This window comes from Musca domestica, unplaced genomic scaffold, assembly GCF_030504385.1.
Source record: "Musca domestica strain aabys unplaced genomic scaffold, Musca_domestica.polishedcontigs.V.1.1 21, whole genome shotgun sequence".
Lineage (NCBI taxonomy): Eukaryota > Metazoa > Arthropoda > Insecta > Diptera > Muscidae > Musca > Musca domestica.
Window position 1 is genome coordinate 11,998,013 of NW_026712258.1, and position 24,575 is coordinate 12,022,587.

At 34.3% G+C, this 24,575-nt stretch overlaps 1 protein-coding gene across 24 annotated transcripts in view; it reads right to left on the bottom strand.

The window, feature by feature from the left end:
* Positions 1-6,273: 6,273 nt before the first annotated feature.
* Positions 6,274-24,575, bottom strand: part of LOC101887288 (glutamate-gated chloride channel) — a 174,367-nt gene continuing 156,065 nt past the window's right edge. For 6 of the 24 annotated variants that reach the window (XM_059122736.1, XM_059122756.1, XM_059122735.1 and 3 more), the window contains 5 exons: positions 22,846-23,025; positions 16,832-16,938; positions 12,483-12,607; positions 7,428-7,544; positions 6,274-6,994 (listed from right to left, as the gene is read on the bottom strand). In XM_059122736.1, the coding sequence (XP_058978719.1) occupies positions 6,985-6,994; positions 7,428-7,544; positions 12,483-12,607; positions 16,832-16,938; positions 22,846-23,025 (539 nt within the window). In that variant the 3' untranslated portion in view covers positions 6,274-6,984. Of the gene's footprint in view, positions 7,545-12,482; positions 12,608-16,831; positions 16,939-22,837; positions 23,026-24,575 lie in introns of those variants that run through there. The other 18 variants (XM_059122747.1, XM_059122746.1, XM_059122748.1 and 15 more) reach the window with 13 other exon arrangements.

Sequence of the window (24,575 nt, forward strand, 5' to 3'; positions counted from 1 at the left end):
GGGATTGGCCTTGATCTAATTCATCAGCCACTTCATTCCATGGAGGTCATGGTACCTATTGATTTGACACAAGATACTATTTGAAACTAGCTAATAGAAGAAGAGATATATTAAAAGTGGCAGACACGCTGGAACGTAGAGGTTTGTGGATAGTGGACAGCGAAGCTCTTCCCAATACATTTATGTAAATTCAATCGATTTTCCGCTTTACTTCTCCAATTTACCTCCAATCAGAACTAGAACAAAAAAAAAACAGGTGATATTTCAAGCGTTAATATGGCTGCAAAAATGACGGTAACAGAAGAGAACTGGAATGCTGCTTCTAAATTCTTGGAGTAGTTCCTAACAATTAAAAGATGAAGTTATCTAACCCTTTAGGTCTTTTAACGAACAGCGGAGCTTAGACAAAAAAGCATGTTATAGAATTTTCAAAGTCTTGATTTCAGATTTTACAGCGTTACTTAAAATTTGTCGTACTCAGTCGACGTTTTTTCACCACACAAGTAAAACTCATGTAGTTATATAAAAGCTGCCCAAATACCTCGGATGTACCAAATTACAAATTGGCAATTAAACTCTTTGGTTAATATTTGTCTCGATTATCTGTTGATAATTTAATACGAAGCTACACATTACGTCTCAAAAATAGCATTGGCGTTCTTATAAGATATGGATAAGATGGGGGAAATAGGAAATTGTACCCACCGTGTTTCCGTTGGACATCTTATTTACACATGTAGATGCGAAAATACATGTACACATACACTCAAACATATGAAAATATTTACCTTGTATTATTTTATTTGTATAACCCACACCACTGCATCTGGAAATGTGATATCGCACTCTCATCAGACAAGTGGAATTCTTTAAGAGAATCAAAATTGGAGACTTAATGTAAGTATGGAGTATGTGCTTCTTCATCGGATAATAAGACAGTTGCGGATTTTAGAAATTTGTAGTTGGCAGAGAATCTCTGTTTAATGGCGCGATTGTGTAAGGGAAAATTCAAGGGATACTTTTTTTTAAATGACAGATATATCACTGAATGTATAAAGAAGTTCAAAATTGTATTTGATTTAAACATTATTATTATTATTATTATTATTATTATTATTATTATTATTATTATTATTATTATTATTATTATTATTATTATTATTATTATTATTATTATTATTATTATTATTATTATTATTATTATTATTATTATTATTATTATTATTATTAATATTATATCAAGGGAGAGACTTAATTTCATAAGAATATAACAAGTTTTTTGGAATGTATTGAACCTGGTCCTTCATTGAGGAACTTTTTATGAGTAAGTATAGTAAGTATGGAATTCGCTCTCCATCTTGAAAATTTGAGATAATTTAATTCACCACCCAAAAAAATTCAACAGTAACTGAGGGTAATAATTTAAGCAAAGTTTAGAACGCAGTGGTGTAGGGTATCACATGGTCGACTTTGATGACTGTAGCCTTTTTCTTCTCTTTTTTTCTGGATGGATAGGAACATTCAAAGAATACAGCAAAGCAAAAGAAATGAAATCAAAGAAAAATCATGTTTTTTAAAACTCAATTTATTTCTGTTGTTTTTGTTTTTTAATTTACATACAAAACATTTTCCAATTTATATTTTCAATATAAACTAAACAAAGGTTTACAACATTTGAAATTAAATAAAAAATAGAAGAAACATATCGTCTTGTTTTAAAGATGAGAAAACAAATTATTTTTGATTTACACATTATTTGAGATTTTGTGGTTTTCGTTTTGTTTTTTTATTTTTCACTTTTGATGAAATTATTTACAACAAAATGCAACAAAAACAAGCATACATATAATATGATATATTTTTTTATGTTTATCGGATATGAATATTGTATGGATTTTATTCGTTTACGATTTACATCATCAAAAGAAAAGAAACATTAACAGAATTTAGGACATACGCAGTGTGTGATTACAAATATATGTTGACAATAACAATTTATTGATTTTTTTTTATTTTTTTTTTTTTAACTTAAGTACATTTATGGGATGGGGACAAAGATAGATAAGCCAGGGGGTGTGTGTGTCAAATAAAATATATTACATTCTGTAAAAAATATAATATAACTTCAGAATTTATTTGCTGTTGTAATTGTTAATGTAATAAGTTTGGTAAGTGTTTTCGAATAATTTGTTAATTATTTAGTCCTTTTTCTCTAATTTATGAAAAAATGTTAGAAATTTACCCTGAAATTCACTTTTCAAATTGTCGATGCAAAACGCAAATCTAGTCGATTTTTGCATTTTCATGAATGGGGTATAGGTCGCACAAAAATTGCGATCTATAGAAGTTAGAAAATGGACTAGTCCAATAAAACTGCTGAAATAAAAACAAGTGGCTATTTTCGAAACAATTTAAAATCCCTAAAACTAGTCTGCAGATTTTTTGCTCAAAGCTAAGGAAACCTCCAACATATTTTTAGTTGCGTCGCATCTACAGATTTTAAGTTTTTGTTTACATTTTGCGCACCCGGCTGGCGACTTAGAATAGTTTATATCACGAATGAACTAGTTTACTTTATCGCTTTTATAAAACATTTAATTGAACTATATCTTCGACCGGGCCGTAAATTTTATACCCTTCACCATTCGGAAGGAACTTGAAAATATTCAAAAGAAATTCCGTCGAAAATTTAAAAAAAAAATCCGGCTATCCGAATACGATGTGCTGGATAAGTAATTTTTTGTGATAGGCTGTAGTAACCATTCCGACCTTAAAGTACGAAATTTGACACAATTTCGGTGAATAATGTCGTAAATATTATCAAAATATCGAGTAAAGAGTCGTACCGTTGTGTGTTGGCTATGCTAAGACGTGGAACTGCATAGACATAGGTTATAGTGCTGATTATGAACTAAAACTACGAAATTTGACGCAATTCCGGTGAATAATGTCGCGAAAATCGTGGAAATAGCGAGTATCTCGGGGTAGCGTTATATGGCTGCTATACTGAAACGTTGACCTATGTAGACAATTATATAGGGGCTATGCGATATCGTGGACCGATATAGTCCATCCTCGAACTTGACCTGCCTGCAGACAAAATACAGATCTGTGCAAAATTTTAGCTTCATATCTTGATTCGTTTTGACTGTAGCGTGATTACAAAAGACGTACGGACGGGTAGGGCTAAATCGTCTTAGAATTTTACGCTGATCAATAATATATATACTTTGTTGGGTCTAAAATTATTATTTTGACGAGTTACAAACGAAATGACAAGCTTAAAATACCCTTCATGCTATGTATGGTGGAGGGTATACAAAATGTGAACTATAAATGTAACTGTCGCTGCGTTTAGCCGCAGTTCGCTATATCGGACCATATTCCTAAACTCTGAAGCCAGTGCTCTTATTAACCATGGAAATGTTAAAGGCCACCAATAAAAAATTACAGTAACAATCGCTTCAGGAAATTTCCTACGTTTGCTTAGTGGCAGAGAGTCTTATTGTCCAGCAGGAAATCAATGTATACCCTCAGCCAGTGTCCGACTATTTCAGAGCACAGATTTGCTCGTTTTCACTCGGGAGTGAAACTTGCTGGTGAGTGGGAGTTTTATATATTCACTATTATTTTTTTGTCTGGGAGTGCTACCCAGTCAAACCTGTTTGAAAAATTAGAGTGGGAGCTGAATTGCTCATAATAGAGTGAGAGTGTGCTCCAAAAGTTATATTGAGTGAAAAAAAATATTTGTTTGCCGATTTGTATGTGCGTAACAGCAAACCTGGTAATAGCAAAAACAAAAAGAACATGCGTCAATAGCAGGACAGCATATACCACCCACCCTCGTATTAGTTGCCCACGTAACCGACAATTCTGGCTTCGACAATATGCCGTTTACACATGTAGCGAATAATTCGTCTTCACTTGGTAAAGTCGGTCACATATAGTGTTCGGTTTGGGGTTTTGCCAAGAGGGTAGTTAGTGATTTTCTGAATCAATTTTTCTTCTACCACTGACAGAATTGGATCTCATAAGGTTGAGTGGCCGATTTTTCCTTTACACAGGGGCTTCGGTTTATAGCTCCGCAGGAGATGAGGCTCGCTGTTTCGCAGGAACCTCGGCTTATTGTACCATATCGTAGGTCAAACATTGTTAGGTAATTAGAGGTAGTCAGTAACAGTAGTGCTATCTAGAATAGTGTCCTAGCCATTGTAGACTACTCAAATAGCTAAATCCAAACATACACATAGTGAGCTGCCGAACACGAATGAGTTGCGATCGATTTCAGATGGTCTAGACATCCGCTGCTGAACATATCTACAGCGAGCTAACGAACTCGAACGAGCAGCGACCCATCTTAGAAGGCCTGGACAGCTGCTCCCGATCGTACATAATGTGAGCTTCAGAACCCAAACTAAGACAACCTGGACATCTTCTTCCGAGTACCTCTACAGTGAACTGCTGTCCTCGAACGATTAAACCACGAGTTCTCAACCCGTCTCCGAAGAGCTGGACGTCAACATCCCAACTATCTTCATCGTATTCCCTGATTATCTACCACTCGTCAGCCCGACGACCATTCATTGAGGTACCCGATTACCTTCAGATCGTCGCCATCCGACGATCATCTACGAGTACCCGATCATCTTCGACTCGTCGGTAACCTGAACAATATCCCCGGCTAATCACACTTCACATTAATCACCCGAATACCGATCGTGAACATTAGTTCCCGATTATCCATTAACCGTTCACCCTCCGAATATCAACCCTAGAATCCGCGATTGCCTAAGAAACATCGTAAACGTGGATTTCCCCCCATAATTAATCTTCACAACTAAAGGTTTCTATTATTTTTGCTCCCTGGAGTGCTTCTGTCCGATTTCGATCGAGTTCCACTCTTTATTCAAATACGAGTGAGTTTTTTCGAGATCTGCTTTATTTGAATATATTTTGACCTGCATTTGGATTATAAAAAATATTGACCCATTTTTTGAAAAAGTTGATATTTTGTACGGGAGGCCCCAAAAACAATTTTTCGATATACAAAGTTTACAGATCATAAAATCAAAATGTTAACTCTTTATGGGGTAGGTACCAAAAAGAGATAGATATAGTTCCATATTCCATATTTACATTAGATATACCGTAGATGGTAATATTGAGATACCAGCTGTTTTAAGAAAATCGCCGGCTTCTTCTGCATGCATAAGGGATATAATAGTCAAAGCCAAAGGAGTGCGGGGAAAGTACAAGAAGTTGCGGTCGGTTCTATCTGTTTTTCACACAACACCTAAAGTCGGTAGAAATATCGGGATGTGCGAAATATTAATTTCACATTTTATAAGTATTTTGATAATACACAATTTTGATTCTTTTGTGGGGAGGTACTAAAAGGATGGTCCACCTCCATTGTCTTTGACCAATTTCAATTCTGACGTAGCACTGATACAAATATAAGAATTTGCAAAGATCGGACGATCTTTTCCCTTTCTCTGAGGTATTTTTTTTTGTTTGAAAATTTTGACCTTTTGTTAAGGGGAAGGTGATAATGGTAAAACTATGCCCCAAGTTTGTACCAAATCGGAAACTCCCTTTGAATGTCATCGTTAGTGCCAGCCAGAGAGACGGACCTAGATTGACTCCAAATGTCCTGAAATGAATTTGATCCAAAGAGACCTATGGTCTAAAGCCGTTACGCTCCGCAGCCATAGGGTTGAGGGCATGAAAATATAAAATATATTTTTTATTTTTTAATCATTTCTTTCTATTTACCAAACTTATTTAACATTATCAACAAAATATCAATTGTTTTTAAGGCATTCTCGAGCTAGGGAGTGTTTTTCTGTGTATGTCTGGGGTAGTGGTGTGTGTGTGTGTTCGGAAATAAGAAGCAGGTGTAACAATTCTTGTAAATATGTACGTATGTATGTGTGTGTCTAGGTATGCTTGATTTTAACAAAAATAAAAACTAAAAATAAAACAACAATTATTATTTTGTTAAACAATAAATTAACAGTTTTCTTCTTTTTAAAAACATTGTTTTCTTTTTTAATATATATTTTTTATGAAACATGCCTTATAGTTAAAATTCGATTTAAAATGATTTTAAATTTATTTATTTTTTTGTTTTTTTTTTTTATCTTATTATGGGAAATTATTTATGTTTTGTTGTTGTTGATTTTTAATTTTAAATTATATATAAATTCTTATAAAATAAATACATATGTTATTTGTTGTCTTCGACATATGTTTTTTATATATATTTATTTATATATATATGTTATGTACTTACAATACTATGTACTACATATATATTTTTCCAAACATATATGCACATGAATACGTCCAAAGTTTGTGGTTGGTTGTTTGGGGGTAATTACCTTAAAATTAAGGGGGTAGAGGGGGAAGGGTTTGTGGGTTTTTTGAATTCTGAAAATTAGTTTCCTTAACTTAATTGCTAATCCTTAATTTGTTAACTACGTCATAGGTTGTCATGTTGTTTTGAATTTTTTTATATTCTTTTTTTAAACCTATTCTTATATCATCTGTACGGTACGTCTAGAATATATAACATCCTTGGCTCACATTTTAGTTGGTTAATTAATTCGGTTTGTTTGTTTCGGTTTCATAATTTCTAAAATTGGGACCGATGGGAGAGGCAGATTATTTGATGGGGGGTGGTGGTGGGGAAGATGAAATGTTTATGCTCTAACAAATCACACCTTTACTTAGATTTGATGGGAATTAAAAATTATTTTTTTTTTCGTTTGGTTTGTTACGAAGTTTGTTAGTTTGCGCAGAATGCATAGAGAGGGCGCATTGTTCAATGCATTTTGAAGGAAGATTTGGATTCGTTAGTGGTTTTAGCGACAGAATTCTACATAGCCATTCTTTGTTATTAACATCAATCATCCATATTAGCCTCATCATCATGATCATCATTGCTGTGATTATGAACTTCGTCATCATCATCAATGGTCTTTAGAAAGTCCTATATTTGTTATGATTTTTGTTTTGTTTTTTTATTTTATTTTTGGTTCATGCAAATTTTGTTAGTAAAAAAAATTTTAATTGTTTTCCCAATTTTGATTTTTTTTTGTTATTTTGGTTTCGAAACACACACAAAACATAAATCATGTTGGCAAATTAAAATCAAAAAAATGAAAATTAAAACAAAACAAAAAAGGAAAAGAAACAGAAATTAAAATAATTGATTAGTAGTTAGTTAAGCCTTATTTTTGTTGATAGAAAGAGAGAGAAACCCTAATATTTAATTTTTTGTTTGTTTTTCTTTCAATTCAGCTCACATCTTCATAATTATCATAATTTCAATACATAATTACACATAATAATCATCATCATAATTATAATAATCGTAATAATAAGAAAAAACTAAAATAAAACAAAATAATGTTGGCATTTACTCATCCTCCTCCTCCCGGAACAAATAGGTGCTCCAGTAGACCAAATTGAACAGGGCAAAGACCAGGGGAAACGTTATTCGTGATATAACATCGATCCGCTTCGATCTAGAACATTGTCTTGAATAAATATTTGGAAGGAATTTGCTGATTAATTATCACATTTTAGATTGGCTTTTTTTCGGTGTATTGATTTGTGTTGGTGGTTGTAAGCAAAAATATATTCCAGCAGGGGTTTTTTATGAACATTTATTTAAATAATTTGTTTGTTTTATGTTAATACGAAAAACATTTAAAAATTTAATAACATTTCAAACGAAATAAGAGCATTTATAAATTACACATAGATATATGTATGTATATAATTATTTAATATTAAAGTTTATTTAAAAATTAAAAAATAAGTGTTGTTCAGAACTCTACACCATATTTGTAGGAAGGCTTAAAAATGTTATAAACTTTTGTCGTTGATTCGTGTAGAATGTGGATAGTCTATCCGATAAGCCCAATTTTGGCAAAAAGTTTGGCCGGTATCTTACAAGTAGATGCTTCAATGTTGTCTTCCAAGGCATCAATTAAAGTGGGCTCGTCTGTATAGACATGAGCTTTATACTTTGCGGGGTCTTAAATGCCCACTGGAATGAAAATCTTAATGAATAAGATGACAACACGCGTATAAAAAGTGTGTGATTGCACTACACATTGGGCGCCATATTTCCCAAACACTCCTTCGAATTCGTTCGAAAATTGTGGATGTTTAAGAAATGCAATTTTGTCAAAACATGTAGCTGTATTAAAAACCAGTAAGGAAAAGTCAAATGTAGGGCGGGGCCGACTATATGATACCCTACACCACTATGCATATTTAGTAGAGCTCCCGTAACAAACGAATTTATTTGAAGTAAATCATACCACCTATCAATATATGGCTTTAGAGCAGTTATAGTTTGGTTTCAGAGGCAACTAATAATATATAGGTGGCATATCCAATCCTGATTCGATTTTCACTATTTTAATGTTTTGTACCACACAACATTGCTATAGTGTGCCTGATATCACTTCAAGGACAATTATATTAAAATATTATATATCGGAGCCGAGTTCCACAAAATGGAAAGGTACGTCCCGAAATTCACTGCATTTTGGCTAATATTAGCCATTATTTGCACAATAAATCTGAAATCGGATTAAGGATATATGTGGGAGCTATATCCAAATCTTAATCGTTCTCGATGAAATTTGGCGAAAGTATTTCTGAGCTCTATAAGATATATTGTACCAAATATCATTGTTGTCGAATAGGAAGGACTTAAACACCAAATTGGATGAAATATATGTATGGAAGCTATAGCTATATCTGAACCGATTGTCCCCAAATTTGAGGTACTTGCTTCTAGACTGAATTCGGTCAGATGTACCAAAATTCAGGTCATTAGATGGATATTGGCCATTTGGAGCACAATTAACCCGAAATCGGTTGAAGATATATGGGAGCTATATCTAAATCTGATCCGTTTATCACCAATTTCAATAGGGTTCGTCCTTGGGCCAATCAAGTATTGTTTGCAAAATTTCATCTCAATCAGATAATAAATGCGACCTGCATTTTGTTCACAAGAATACATGGACGGACGGACAGACGGACTGACATGCATACATCGACTCAGAAAGTGATTTCATAGAATAGTCTTCAGAAGAAACTATGGGTCTATCTCGCTTCCTTCTGCCTGTTACAAAACAAATGGTGTAGGGTACAAATATATAGAACTGCGATTTTTATTATAATTAAGAACTCAATAGATTTTTGCAGTCAATTCGTTTGGAAACTAAATTTCAAACCTTATTCTAAAACCTAGACCCACAATTTTTTTTTTTTTTTTGGTAAGAGAACTACTGTCAAGATTTCAAATCAGGAAACCAATACCACCTAAGCTTAAAAGGTACGTGGTTCCTGCAAACCATTTAAAATAAGTCTGTACTGTAATATTGACTGTTTTCTACTAAAAATGGGGTTAACAATTGTTTCTGAAAGCTTGAAAACTGGGAAAATTTGGATTTTTTCCATATATTGTAATTATTCAGCAAAGAATGCTTAAATCATCTGTGAGTTAAAAATACTAAGTCACAGTTAAGCAGTTGGAATATGTGTTTTTAATTTCAGAATACCTTAACTCGGGAGCTGTTATTAAATGAAAAACCTAAGAAATATTTAAAGGTTTTGCGTAGGGAATAAAGAAAACTAATGTGGCCTTCCAATTATTGTGTAGTGTGAATGTCACATGATGTTAGCTGTTGGGCTAACACGTTGGGCGCCATTTAATTCAAATTAACGATATTTTTAAAAGAAGTGGCTAAAATGCCGCTTAATTCAAACAAGTTGTAGTAACTGTTATGACTTTTTGATATCTGGTATTTATTTATATAGCTTTCATATTACCGTGAAGTTGACAGGGGCTATACTCACTGGGCGCCACTTAATGGTTATAAATGATATTTTAAGAAACCCTCCGTAAAATCGAATGCAAGTGGAACATTAATATTTCTGTGCGTAAATTTCATTGAAGATATGGTGTTATATTACACCGTCGGTAAAAAGTGTTGCAAATGGAAAAATAAAATTAATGTTGGCTTTGTCATATTGTGTTGGTTAGAAAAGTCTAATAAAGTAAACCAATTCACTCATTCGGCGCCATTTGATGAAGAAACTGGCAAAATATTGTAAAATGTAAAGTAGCCCAATTTGCACCATTCTATTCAGTTCATTTATGTGTAGCTTCTATCTAACTTGGTATGTGGTATGTTGAACAGTATTTCGAAAATCACACTACGTGCTTTTTTTAGTACCAGATCCCATAGTCTCATGGAGGAAGTGGACTAGCAGAGGCTCTAATTTATTTTCCAATAGCTTCTGACATCTTTATAATCGTTTTTTGATTGACACACTGCTTCTATTTTGCTTGAATCAGTCTCTAGGGACCCCCACATGTAGCCAACAGCCAAGAGTGGGATTGCCGATGTCGAATTGCTTAATGTGTATATCCTTCTGGTTAAAAGGTTAATAAGCTAACTTCCGGTACCAGGAGATTTCAAAGTCAATCATAAGTTGTGACATTCCATCTTATGCAACAATCAGAGAGGTTCGGTGTTGGCAGAGCAGATTGATTGCTAAAAATTCATTATCATTATCAGAGCTGTAGTCGCTCGTCTTATGCCTGGGATTTGACACCCGAAAAATAAAAAAAAAATCCAGCAGGGCACGGAATTTACCTGATGAAAAGCTGGGTAGACCATCTGAAGTGTTGCAACACGGGATCCGATGTGAGTAAAGCGCTAAATCACTCTTAATCCCTATGAAAGTTGACTGATCCGAAGAGGCATGCTGGCTATAATAACCGTTATTTCGTCGAGCATTTCGAGAGAGATAAAGTGATGCAAAGAGTTCTGCGTCGTAAAAATGTCTTCTCGCCGGGAGTTAACACCAGTTTACTATGGGTGGTGTTAAAAATATCCGACACTAAATCATATGCCACATTCCTCACCACATGGTCTGCGGAGGTGAAATTAGAGCTGAATAGTTGGGGGAAATATAATACCGACAATGAACTACTCCAAGATCCTCGTGGTCACAAAATGAAAGGCGTAAGCCAGCAGCACTTGTGGTGCAGTATTACATGCAAGTGTTTGCGTTCTGCTAATCTGATTCCAGCTCCAGGTTTAGAAATTCAGCTACTTTGATGGGCTGATCGGCCAGAGATCTTCTGGAGTGAGTTGGATAGGTTTGGCTGTGCAATTAAAGAGGTTCAGAGTATTGTGCGCGCCTGCAACACATGCCGGGCAGTCGTCACGCACATCTTCATCAGTTCGATGAATACCAAACCGGATACCAATCTGTTGGACTATTGAGCCTGGAGTATTTTGGAGAGCAAGGTTGGCACTGAAAAATACCAAAGTGTCGATCACCTCAAGCAAGCGTTTCGCCGGGAATGGGTCAAATTAACGCAGAGCAACATTCGAGCAGCGTGTGACGGTTTTATTGGTCGTTTGAAGGCCATAATTCGTGCCAAAGGTGACCAATTCGAACAAATCTCAACTTAAACTAAAATTTGATGCTATTTTCGACATTTTTTGCTTTCATTCAATAAAATTAATAAAAATGTAAAAATCATGGCGTTTGACTTTGTTACAGTTTTGTTATCCCACCCTGTAGAGAGAATCAAATACTTAATCTCTGTATCTTGTAATTTGTGCCATTTTTAAATATTTCGTTTTAAAATGTTCTATTAATTTGCTGATATTCGGAACGAGTGGAAATATTTACCATTAGTAAAGGCCCAACACAACCGGTATGGTTACTCTTTTGACATTTTTTGTACATTTTACATAGAAAAATTAGTTTCTTTCCGGACCACCCGAAATTATATCGGAATGCATTTCTGAGAGTTTGTCTATCAAGACGTATATATGTACATTCATAAATATGGTGTAGAGTATATTAAATTAAAAAGTTATGTTAATGTATTTGTATCAAAAACCGAAAACTTTATAAAATATCAATTACTGGTTTATGCATAACAAAGTTTATAATTTGGTTTAACATTTAATTATTCTCAATGAAAAGCAAACAAATTGTTAATATATTTCAAGCATATCAAAAACTTTAAGCAACTTTAATTTTTAATTTCATAGAAAATATCAATAATTGAGTTACCAAAGTTCAGGCAAACGAAAATGTAGAGCAAAATAGAGAGATAGCATTAAAAAGGAATCAAAGAAAATAATACTTAAGCAGTTTACACAGGCATTAGGCGGGATAAAACCATCAATCAACGTTTGGAATGAACATTTTCAAAAAGATAATTATTATTATTTTTATTGACATTAAAGCAGAACAAATCTCAACAGCAAAAAGAAAATCTAAAAGTGATAAAGAAAATTCATTAAATGATGATTAAATGGCGAAAACAAAACGAAAAAAGTTATTTGGCATTCACATTTCACGCAAAAACGAACAATGAACGATAAATTACAGTAACAACGAAAAGGACCTGGCTGGCTTACCTTGTGGGGAACTTCGATAGCCACGTCTTGCAGCAGTTGGGACGCTTGGGCGCCTGCATATGAACTTCACATTGCCTCAACTTTTCCAGTGCCAATGGATCACCCGGATGACGTACCAAAGGTTTCTAGGTTGATTGTGAGAGTTGTTGTTGTTGTGATTCAGATGAAATATTTGTTACCAATCATTTTCCAATTAACATTAGTGAGCGTTATTTTTTCGAGTATTTGTTTTTTTGATTTTTACAAATTTATTATTTTTTTTTTGTTAATTTTTGTTGTCGTTGTTTTTGTAATGATGATTGTTGTCATTGATTGATGGCGATGATGGTGATAGGTAAATGGAAGGCGTTTTGACGAATGTCATTTGGGACACATGATGATTGAGATATACACAGAGGAGCATGAAGATGTAGGCAAGAAAACAAGTAGGTTAAAAGATACAAAGAAGAGGTGATTATGTTTTAGTAAGAATTATTTTTCGATTTGGCCAATATTTTATTTTGATTATTTCGAATAGAACACAAAATAAAAATCATGAGTTGTAATTGTTAAGTAAATATATATTATGGAAATGTTTGAGATGATGGTGAACAAAAATATATTTAAACAAAAAAACAAGCATGAATGACTTTGATATTTAAAAGGGGTAAAAACCATTTCTTTTTTGCGAGGTAGCTCCTCTGTTTTAGCTGAGCTTTTTATGGTAAAAAAATAAGGGGCTCTTTGATTACTCTTTATTCGACTTTGGGTCTTCTTTCGAAGCCGCGGACCCTATAAGAATCCTGCCATGTTGTAATGTCCCAACACTCGTCGGAGATCAGCCAAGAGATTTTGCTAACCGATGGTAATATCTCTAGTACCCATACTTTCTTTAAAAAGAGACCCTTGATTGATACTTTTTCTATTGATGTTATCGGAGTTATTATAGGAAATTACGTGCCCAACGTCTTAACTGATGCTTTTATACACGATTCGGAGTATCTTTTGATACAATTTCACGCCTTAAGGTATTGATTCTGTTTCTTCTCCAAGAACTTCAACTTCAGTAATCGGGTCTTCTCTAACCTTTTCGTCCTCACATTCGATTTCATTCCGTGTCTCCATCGAACAGGTCAAGCGCTCTGCTTCCTGGCTAGTCGTTTTCACTCCTTCATTATCCACTATTGTTTCAACAGCCTCAATCAGAACCCTTCTCCACTATTCGTATATAGTAGAGCTCCCGTAACAAAAAAGTTTTTATTCGGAATTTATGTGAAGTAGATCATACCAACTATGAACCTTATTTGAATACATATCATGGGTTTAGAGTAGTCACAATTTGGGAATTATATTCAACTCTGAACAGATTTTCAACAAATTTGATGGAGGATTTTGTACCTCTAGTACCAAAAAAAACATTTCTGTATAGTGCATGCAAAATATTTATTGGAGAAATATATATACCGGACCGAATTTCACCAAATGGTACAATTCTGTTGAATTTGAAAACATCTATCCGTTTTGGGCTGATATTACATGTAAAGTGAATAATAACCGTAAAATCGGATGAAGATGTGCACCGAATGTATATAAAAATCTGAACCCATCTCGATAAAATTTGACTGGGGTATTTCGAACAGTATCTGATTTCCATCTCGATAAAATTTGGCTGGGGTATTTCGAACAGTATCTGATTTCCAGTATCAAATACTACTGTTGTGGAGTGCATATTTCGCATATGAAGGACTTAAACGTCAAATCGGATGAGCTAAAGTTATATCTGAACCGATTTTCACAAAATTTGATGTATTTGCTTCTAGACTGAATTCGGTCGGAAGTGCCACAATTAACTCTATTTAGGCTGATATTAGCCATTTGGTGCACAATTAACCTGAATTCGGAAAAAGGTATGAATGGGAGCTATATCCAAATCTGAACCGATCATGATAGAATATGGCAGAGTTATTTCTGAGCTGTATCTGATATCTGCTACCAAATATCATTCTTCTGGAGTGCATATTACGAATGTGTAGGACTAAACACTAAATCGGATGAAACATATATATGGGAGCTATAGCTATATCTGAGCCGATTTTCACCAAATTTTATGTACTTGCTTCTAGACTTAATTCGAACGGATGTGCCAAAATTTCAACTGATATTCGCCATTTGGTGCACAATTAACCTGAAATCGGCTGGAGATATATATGGGAGCTATATCAAAATCTGAACCGATATTGATAAAATTTGGCAGATGTATTCCTGCGCTGTATCTGGTACCAAATACCCTTGCTGTGGAGAGCAAATTTCGCATGTGAGGGACTTAAATATCAAATCGGATGAATCATATGTAGCTATATCTGAACCGATTTTCACCAGACTTTATGTACTTGCTTCTAGACTTAATTCGGTCGGATGTGCCAAAATTCGGATAGTTTGGTCTGATATTTGCCATTTTGTGCACAATTAACCTAAAATCGGTTGAATATATACATTTGAGCTATATTAAATTTTAACCGATTCTCACCAATTTCGATAGGGTTCGTTCTTGGGCCAATCAAATATTGATTGGAAAATTGCATCTCAATCGGATAATAAATGTGACCTGCATTTTCTTCAGAAAAATACATGGACAGACGGACGGATGGCCTACATACATGGACTCAGAAAGTGATTCTATGAAGATGCCCAAAAGTAACCATGGGCCTATCTCGCTTCCTTCTCCATGTTACAAACAAATGCTCAAAGTCATAATGCCCTGGTCGAATTTTCAAACTCAAGATTCCCGGGTTTCCCTATCAATGCCTGACTCCAAAATCAGGCGGAAGTTAATTTATAAAAGACCATTAATTCTCTCTTGAACGAATCGTTCATTAGTTTATTTGCCCAGCTTATCAGGCAAAGAAATACTCGTATGTATAATCTACCTCGGCACTGATCCCTTCAAAGCCTTCGGTATGCTCCTTTGCTCGCTGTCACCATCTTTTCTTTGGTTGGTGCCTAGTTTTAATCCGAGTCGTCAATCAGAATTCGCAGCCTCATCTCTTCTATCTGCAGCAGTTTTGAAGCCTTATTCACTTTTCCGCTATCCGTCACATTCATTATAGTCTTCTGTTGAAGTTTTTTTCTAATTCGCTCTCTGTTACTGATAAGGCTCAAAGGACCAATATATCAACATAAAATTCTATGTCGATTTAGCGATGTCCGTTCGTCTGTAGAAATCACTCTAGCTTCCGAACGAAATGAAGTAGGTTGATACAAATGTATATTATGTCTGCAGAACATTTGGTATTTAAAATGTAGGTCATGTAGGTCCACTATTTGGTATAGCCTCCATATAAAGTTACATCCCGATATTCGGTATTTTGATGATTTTAGCGACATTATTCACCGGAATTGTTTCAAATTTGGTATTTGTAGTTCGTAATGGATACCGCAGGCTATGACAGAAAATTGTCTGCGCATGTTCACGTCTTCGTATAGCCCCAATTTAACGGTACCCCTCGATATTCGGTATTTTGATGATTTTAGCGACATTATACACCGGAATTGTTTCAAATTTGTTATTTGTAGTTCGTAATGGATCCTACAGCCTATGACAGAAAATTGTCTGTGCTGGTCCACGTTTTATAACACCCATGGTAGCTCCCTATATTCGTTATTTTGATGATTTTAGCTACATTAAAAACAGATTTTTTTAAGTTTCGCATTTGAATATTGTAATAGCTTATGACAATAGATGTTTATGCAGGTCCACGTCGTCGCATAGACCCTAATATTTGGCTACATTCGGTATTTTTAAGATTTTAACAGAATTTTTAACGGATTTTATTTTTTTGAAAATTGCCAAAATTGTAACAAGTGGTGGAGGGTATTCAAAGTTCGGTCCGACCGAACTTATAGCTTTTTTGCTTGTTGCCTTTTGCTAGTTTTACCATATCACATATATTTTTAAATAATATACATAAAATATCAAAATGACTTTCCATCCATGGTAGAATAATATAGGTAGACGCTTCAACATAGCTGCTGGGACAATGAACTGTCAAACCAATTTCGGAATTGAAAATGTTGAATGAAAAAATATTTAAATTTGTAAAAAATTTAAAAAAACGCGAGTTATAATAACCTCCGAGTGACGTCGTATAAGAAAACATATAAAAATCTACTTATATTTGAAAAACATTTAAATTTTTTTGACATATCAATGCTCCCAAGCGTTGATGCATCTACCTGTATTCTTCTGCCATGTTTCCATCCCTGGGATGCATGATCAATGAATAATTGTTAAGAAAAATAATAACTAAACTAAAACAAAAACAATGCAAAACATATAACATTTAGAGAGAAACACAAATATTTATATGTACCATGGCAAATGTGGCATTGCTATCTGTATCCAATAGATCTGAAGCAGCATCTATACTCGCCTGCTCCAAATCGCGTCGCTTCTTTTTCATGTTCTCCTTGTGCATGTCTGCGGCCCGATCCGTATATGTTGCATTGAGGGGGAAGGAGAGAAATTTGCACAAGAATTTATTTGTTCGACGATAGGGTGGCAGATTTGACAGGTTTTGTTTGTTTCGAAAATTAACACAACATTGTTGCAAAACACACACACACACAGATACAAGTGGTTCAAAATATTGGTGGTAGTAGTAGTTTTTGTTGGTTGTTGAGGTTAGTAGTAACATAGTTGCAATAAATGGTAGTAGTAGTAGATTTGTTTAACAGTTGTTTGATGATAGTAGTGACGATTGAATTGAATTAAATTATGAAAAAAAGGAAATTAATAGAAGAACAACGAAAATTAAAATAAAAATTAATAAAAAGAAAATTTGTCACAATGATCGTCGCGTTACGTGATTAAGGCACGGCGTTACGGTTTTAATATTTACACACACACAAATGGAGATTTACATCCACATATACAGTTACAGAAATAGATAAATTACAGTTAAATAAATTAAATTTCAAATTTATATTTTTTGTTAATTTTTTCATGTTGATTTGTGATGTTGACAAGAAGAAGAAGAAAGGCATGGTTGATCATGAAACGAAAAAATGAAAATAAAAGACAAATAAAGCATAAATAATGGTGCCATAAAGTAAATCATTTTCAATTTATAAAAATAATATGAGTTTGGTTTTTTTAATATAATTATTATTGTTGTTATTGGTTAGTTATTTGTTTTTTTTTTCGCATTCAAAAGCAATTTTGTTGATTTTTTTTTAATTTCAATATTTTGTTATGATTTTAATGAACAATGAACATCAAACAATTATAATGTTTTTTTTTTTTTTAATTTATATAATTTGTATGTACATGTAAAACGTAAAAATAATACAAATGCAATCCACATATATTATAATTGTTGTTATTTGCAAATAAGTCATAAAATGACACAATTAGAGGCAAAACAAAAGGAAAATAAAACACAAAATGACAAACAAAAATAAAATCAAAGCAATTTTGATGTGAGTAAATGATAGTTATGTCAGTGATGTGTGTGAAGAGTCATTTGTTTTTTGGGGGATTTTAATTCATTGATAATTTTTTTTAACAGTGGTGTGCAAAAGTGTTGTCCCATTTTTCAGCGTGATTTTTTTTACATTCAGCGTCCGAGAGTGTGTGGATTGTGGTTTTATTCATTCATTGATTCATTCGTTCATTAAAGTTGTCGTCATCGTCGTAAGTTTTGTTTTTGGTTGGAATCGTTGAAATTCATTCGTCATTCGTTGAAATATTGTTTTTGTTTTTAATTGTTGTTCGTAGTTCGTTATTTATGTACAAAACATCGATGTGCGTTGACACAACGTGGCATAATAAGAAAGGAAATAAAAGAAACTGTGTTAGTTCATAAAATATTTGAAGTTTCTAAAATTCTACATTCATGAAATTCAAACAAATGATGTATGAGCAATTTTTTTGGTGGGCGTTTGATTTGAAGTGTTTGTCTTTTTTTCTGGTTGAGAATCAGAGTTTGATTTTATGAATGGTTACAGAATGCATTGTGGGTTTAAAATGTTCCTTATGCAGTTTGTCAAAACCAGAACAGAATCGAACAATTTTGCTGCAGTCGATTCCGGGTAATATTTTTATACCCTCCATATCATAGTATGAAGGGTATATTAAATTTATGACTCAGACCTAACTAGGTATATACATTCTTAATTAGCGTAAAATTTTAAGACGATTTTACCCTGTTCGTCCGTATGTCTGTAAGTCTGCTGTAGTCACGCTAGAGTCAAAAAGAATTAAGATAGGAAGCTAAAATGTTGCACATATGGTCCACGATATCGTATATTCCCAATATAAAAGTACCTCCCGACATGGAATTTCAATGGAATTGTCTGAAAATCCACACTAGGAGTTCCTTCTGAGTACTTTACCCCCTTGAAGAGAATTGTCTATATACGTCCACGACATCGTATAGCCCCCATACAACGTTACACCCGATATTCGGTATTATGATGATTTTAGCGACATTTTTAGTTGGAATTGTTTCAAATTTCGTATTTGAAGTTCCTAATATGTTCTACCATCTATGACCAAAAATTTGCTCATGCAGGTCCATGTCTTCTTATAGCCACCATATAACGGTATCTCCAGATATTCAGTATTTTGATGATTGTAGCCAATTTTTCAATGGAATTGTCTGAAAATCCACTCATGGAATTCTTTCTGAGTGCTGGAATAGAATTGTCTACATAGGACCACTATAACGCATACACCCCCCCATACAACGCTACCCCCTGATATTCGGGGTATATTTTGATGTTTTTAGGGATAGTTTCTTGCCTATATTTCAGAGTCTATTCCGGTATCGTTTAAAAATACGATTCCGAATTAGGACTCGGATAAAAAATGGCTGAAACACTAGTGGAATCGATGCCGCAACGTTTTGTTGCTTCTAGAATGGCCTTTCTCGCTCTCTCCCTCTCTCTGACGCCAGAGTCTAAATAGAAGTTCTTTCATCCCACGCGAATTTTGAAAACATTAACTTAAAATCTTTTTTATGGTATAATCGAAACGAATGCGAAAATTAAGGTTTATATTGAGAATTTACATGAAGTAGATCATACAAAAAATGATGGCTTTTGAATGCGTATTTTGGTCTTAGAACAGTTATTATTTGAATCCGATATGATCTAATATTACGGAGGTATATCCTATTCTGAATCGATTTCTCCCAAATTTGACGGAGATATTTGTAACTCTCTTTCCAAATACTATTGCCACAGAGTGCATGATATGACTTCGGCAGCGCTTAAATTAAAACATATATATATAGGAGCCGTAGCTATATCTTTATCGATTTCGATTTTCACCAAATTAGGGCTCATATTAGACATTTGGTGCTCAATAAATCGAATATAGATAAAGAAATTGAGAAATTTTAACGGGCTCTTTCTAATTCTGAACAGATGCCCATAACATTTGGCAGAGGTGTTTCTGAACAGTATTTGATATTTTGAACCTAATATAGTTCTTATAGAGTGCATATTTCAGCTCTGGGGGACTTAAACACAGGGTTGCCCATATTCGACGGACCCATGTTTTGTTATGCGACTTGTGTGCGGTGGAGCGCTGTCTAGTTGAAACCAGAACTGCCTCATACGCTTTCGAAGAATAATTGGCATCACAAAATTGGTCATCATGTCGCGATAACGCTCCTGATTGATGGTAACAGCATGGCCATTTTCATTTTGGAAGAAAAACGGCCCAATGACCGTTTTCGCACTAACGCCGCACCAAACTGTGACTTTTTCGTCATGAAGAGGCACTTCTTGAATCTCCTGAGGATTTTCAGTGGCGTAAAAACGGCAATTTTGCTTATTTACGGTCCCTTAGAAGACGTGCGCCTCACATTTTTTAATGTTTTAAAAGCACGTTGAGTTTTCACAATTGACTTCTTCTGTTGAGTGTAAATTTCAACTATTTCAGAGAGCTCGCGTGGCGTGTATTGGTTCATGGTAAAAATCTGCTTGGACTGACGCTTCAAACGCGGTATGTCATTAAGCGATGTGACATCTCTGTCAAAAGTTATGGCGTTGCCAGATGGGTCCGTCGAATATGGGCAACCCTGTATGTATAGGTATATATAAACCATTTTCAAAATTTAGTATACTTGCTTCTAGACCAGAATACAAAAACAGCGGGACGGCCGCAGTGATTCTATTGTGATTCTATTATGGGTCTATCTCGAATCCTTCTGTATGTTATGTATGTTATAAACAAATGTACAAAGACATAATACCTTGTGGTGTGAGGTATACAAATGTTGATCTTTTGTGAAAGAAGTAACAGGAGGAGTGTCATGCGGAACAGTGTCCGCCCCCGACTTAAGTCTGATATAAATATTCCCATATCATAAGTTGTATTTTATCGGATACTGGACTCATTTAAAAAAAATAGAGAAATTCTACTTCGCTGCTTTTAGAGTAGCGCTGCTACAAACCTACTTAAACATCTCTCTAATAATCCAATTTCTTTAATTCTTAATTATTTGCTACTGCTCTCTGAGAAACTTATGGTTATATTCTTGTTTTGTCTCTCTCTTGCTCATAAGCTCACGTGTTCTCCAACTCCCCATTTACTTCCAAATTATTATAATGTATTTCGTATAATGAGTAGTTCTCAATAAGTTTTAAAATAAAATTTTATGTGTTTTATTACAAAATCGTAAAAAATCGTTATCGTAAATACTGTATGGCTGAGGGTGTAAAAATGTAAAAAGCTATCTTTTTGGGATCAAAATGTTTTCTCTAGCTATTATATAAGCTCTTATTAATATGAAAATGTTAAGACGTCTCTTCGTATTTGATTCTAAATTGGTTTCCATTTCGAGTTTTCAATACTGCGATACCATTCGCGGAAAGACTGGAATTTAGCCAAAAGAGCGATGAATTATGTATAGTTTTGACTTTTTATAAATTTGTAGGTTAATAATTATATTTATATATATCAAGTTGCTGATAACTTATACAGAGGCTATACTAATCACAATTAACCCGACATTTTCCGGACTATGGTGTGTACGCGCTCCCTTCGATCGTCAGGGACGTGGGCACGAAGGAAAAAAACTTTTAATACTGCCAAATATTCATTTCTGTAATTCAGAATTCTAACTCACCAACGATGTCGGATTTTTTTTTTATATTTACGGTGGGTGCATAATGTAGCATTTTGACAAGGCAAAGTTAAATCCTTTCAAAAAAGCGAGATTATATATATTTCTGTTAGTACATTTTGTATCTTATCTGTACGATTTCCAAATATCCCACTATGTTCACCATTGATCTTTATGACAACTTTCAATATTTTATCTTCAAGCACTTAGCATGAACATTTATGAAACAGTCACTTCCCAATTAACTGATTCTTTTGTAGAGGCACAGATGTGGAGTGTAGACCCATGAACATCGTTTTCTTTACTTCTTAATTCTTGCCATATTCAAATATAACTAACAAATTTTTTATCTTTCTAAAAAAATGCCCATAATTATAAATATCAAACTCTGATTGCTCATCCAAACGAAAAAAAGAAATCTCAATTTCTTCTTCACATCTTTGACATTTCAATTTTTCTCTGATTATATTGGTGCTTTGGGGGGGCGGTTGTTGATGTTGATTGTTCGAATGGCTGTCGGAATGAATTGAAACGGCGACATGTGTCGGTGTCGATTGAATATAGCTCTGTTATTTTTCGGATTTTCAGTTTATCCATCGCATCATGGAATTTGGTCGAAAAACAATGTCACTGCGTCTCGAATGACATGGATTTTCATATTTTAATCGAATTTCATGTAATTTGTCATCATCTGTCACTTTTTGCCGATTTTCCCATTGTGGATTGGATTGTCAAAAATAAATAAATCGTATTACATTTTAGTAACGTCCCTTCCCGGAGGGTCGGGATCGGTCGGTCTCCCGTTTGGTAACTTGGACATGTAAGTTTAGCTCCATGATTTTGTTATCAAATCGGTCGGTCGGTCAGTCAGTCGGGTGTAAGAAGAATGATGTATGTGTGTATGCATGTAGTGTATGTATGAAATTATGAAAATAATGACATTGGAGAATGGATGGGTGGATTTTGGTGGTTGGTTAGTTGGTGGGTGGGTGGTTGGATGGATGGGTCGTGTTGAATTACGAAAAACAAGTTGTAAAAATATATATATAGTTTGTATGTTTATACAAAACAAATGTATAATATACACATGTAGTATATGTATGTATAGAACAAATATTATTATTATTTTTTGTTTTTTGATATGTGTTTGTGGTGGTAAGTAGTTGTACGTACATAAGAAAAAATAATAATAGAAAACACCATTAATTAATTAAATACAGTTAATAAGAAGCATATAAAATCTCAATTACTAGCTTTATTCGAACCTGAGCGGGACGCATAGTTCACCAGGGCAAACTCGAGCAGGGCGCCGAATACAAACGTTAGACACACACCAGTCCAGACGTCAATGGCTTTGGTGTAGGAGACCGGTGGCAGTGATGCATTGATACCGGATGTCTGCGTTGCCATGGTGAGCAGTGTGGTGACACCTAGAAAACGACAGTGGAACAATGTGAGAACCAACGATTTTGATTGTTTGTTTGTTTGGATGGATGGGTTACAAAAAAAAAATAGAATGTTGTGAATTTCAAGTGTAAAATTCCTAGAAGATTAAAGTGGCTACATGTTTGTTTGTTTGTATGTGAGGGTGTGTGCGACAAAGGCCACACTTGTTATCGAACAAGTCTAAATCAGCTACGAATTTTGCCCCTTTTTTTCTTTTGGAGTTCATTCTAATTGGGATCGATTTCTATCAAATGGGGGGATTTATCTACAAACGTCCGCATACCGGCGGACCGCATAACTTACCTTGATTCTTCGTTCGGACCTAACATGGTGCAAACAAAGTCTAATATTAGCAAAACAAAATTGAAAATATCGCTCACTCCAATTCTCAGCTCAAATCAACGAAAAAAAAAAAACAGAAAACTTTGTGAGATGTCAAACATCTCCACTGAAGACGAGCTTCGTACCTCAAATTTTGAGACAGAAGCCAACATCGTTTGGTCTCCGCCATAGCTACACCATGCCTCTGCAGATAGCAACCAACACAAGAATTGCCCATCTCGCCGGGTGAACATAAATTGAGACAAAACAAAACGAAAAAATGGGGTGGAGGGAGATCCGAAAACTCAAATCTCCCGTGCATTATAGTACAGGTTTTGAAATTTCAAAGAACCCAGATTGTAAGCGGGTGTAATTTTTTTATTTATTTTGGGCTGGGGGAAGAAAACAAAATTTAAGAAAATCACCACAATGCAATGAACCTCTTTTGGTTGCAAAAAAATACAAAAGACCTTTCAATGGATAACTTACCTTGGGTATTGGTCAGGATATAGAGTGCAATGGTTGGGTACCGTTTGTACAAGTGGAGATATCTCTCCAATAAGAGGACTCTGGTACCATGCTATTGAATATAAAAGGGTCTTCGTATATAGTACCATTAAAAGTACCAACTCTTTCATGTGGTTGAAATATTATGAGCTATGACTTGGGAACCTGTAAAGAATTAAATAACAAATTGTGGACAGAAAACATTGCTAAGCTATAATGAGGTTCTTATAACAATTCTTAAATTGTTGTTGGCTTTGATGCTCCATCATCAGGGTTAGGTGTAGCTATGCTAATCGCCAAAATATTCTTCTCTGTTTTTAAATCGTATATCAAACAGTATATATGCAATGTGTTTTATGATACGAAATGAGTTGTTTAATATTTAATCATCAATGACTTAATTACACTGTGCGTCAAAATTCAATTTTTTCAATACTTACGGGAAAATTCAACAGATTATGAAAGTAGAGCTAAAAAAGAAGCCAGGTGTGTCGTCCTTGTGGACGTTTACATCGCAAAATAACCGCACTTTTGGACATTTTCGGATTAAGATTCCTCGGAATTAAATATATAGTGTCTTCGGCAATATTGCAGATGAAAAAATTCGAGAAATAATTTGGCGGGAAGTCAACAAAGGAGTCTTTTTGGACCTTTTTTAAACTTTCTCTAAAAGGATTTTTTTTGCAATTTTTTGTGGTTCATGCAA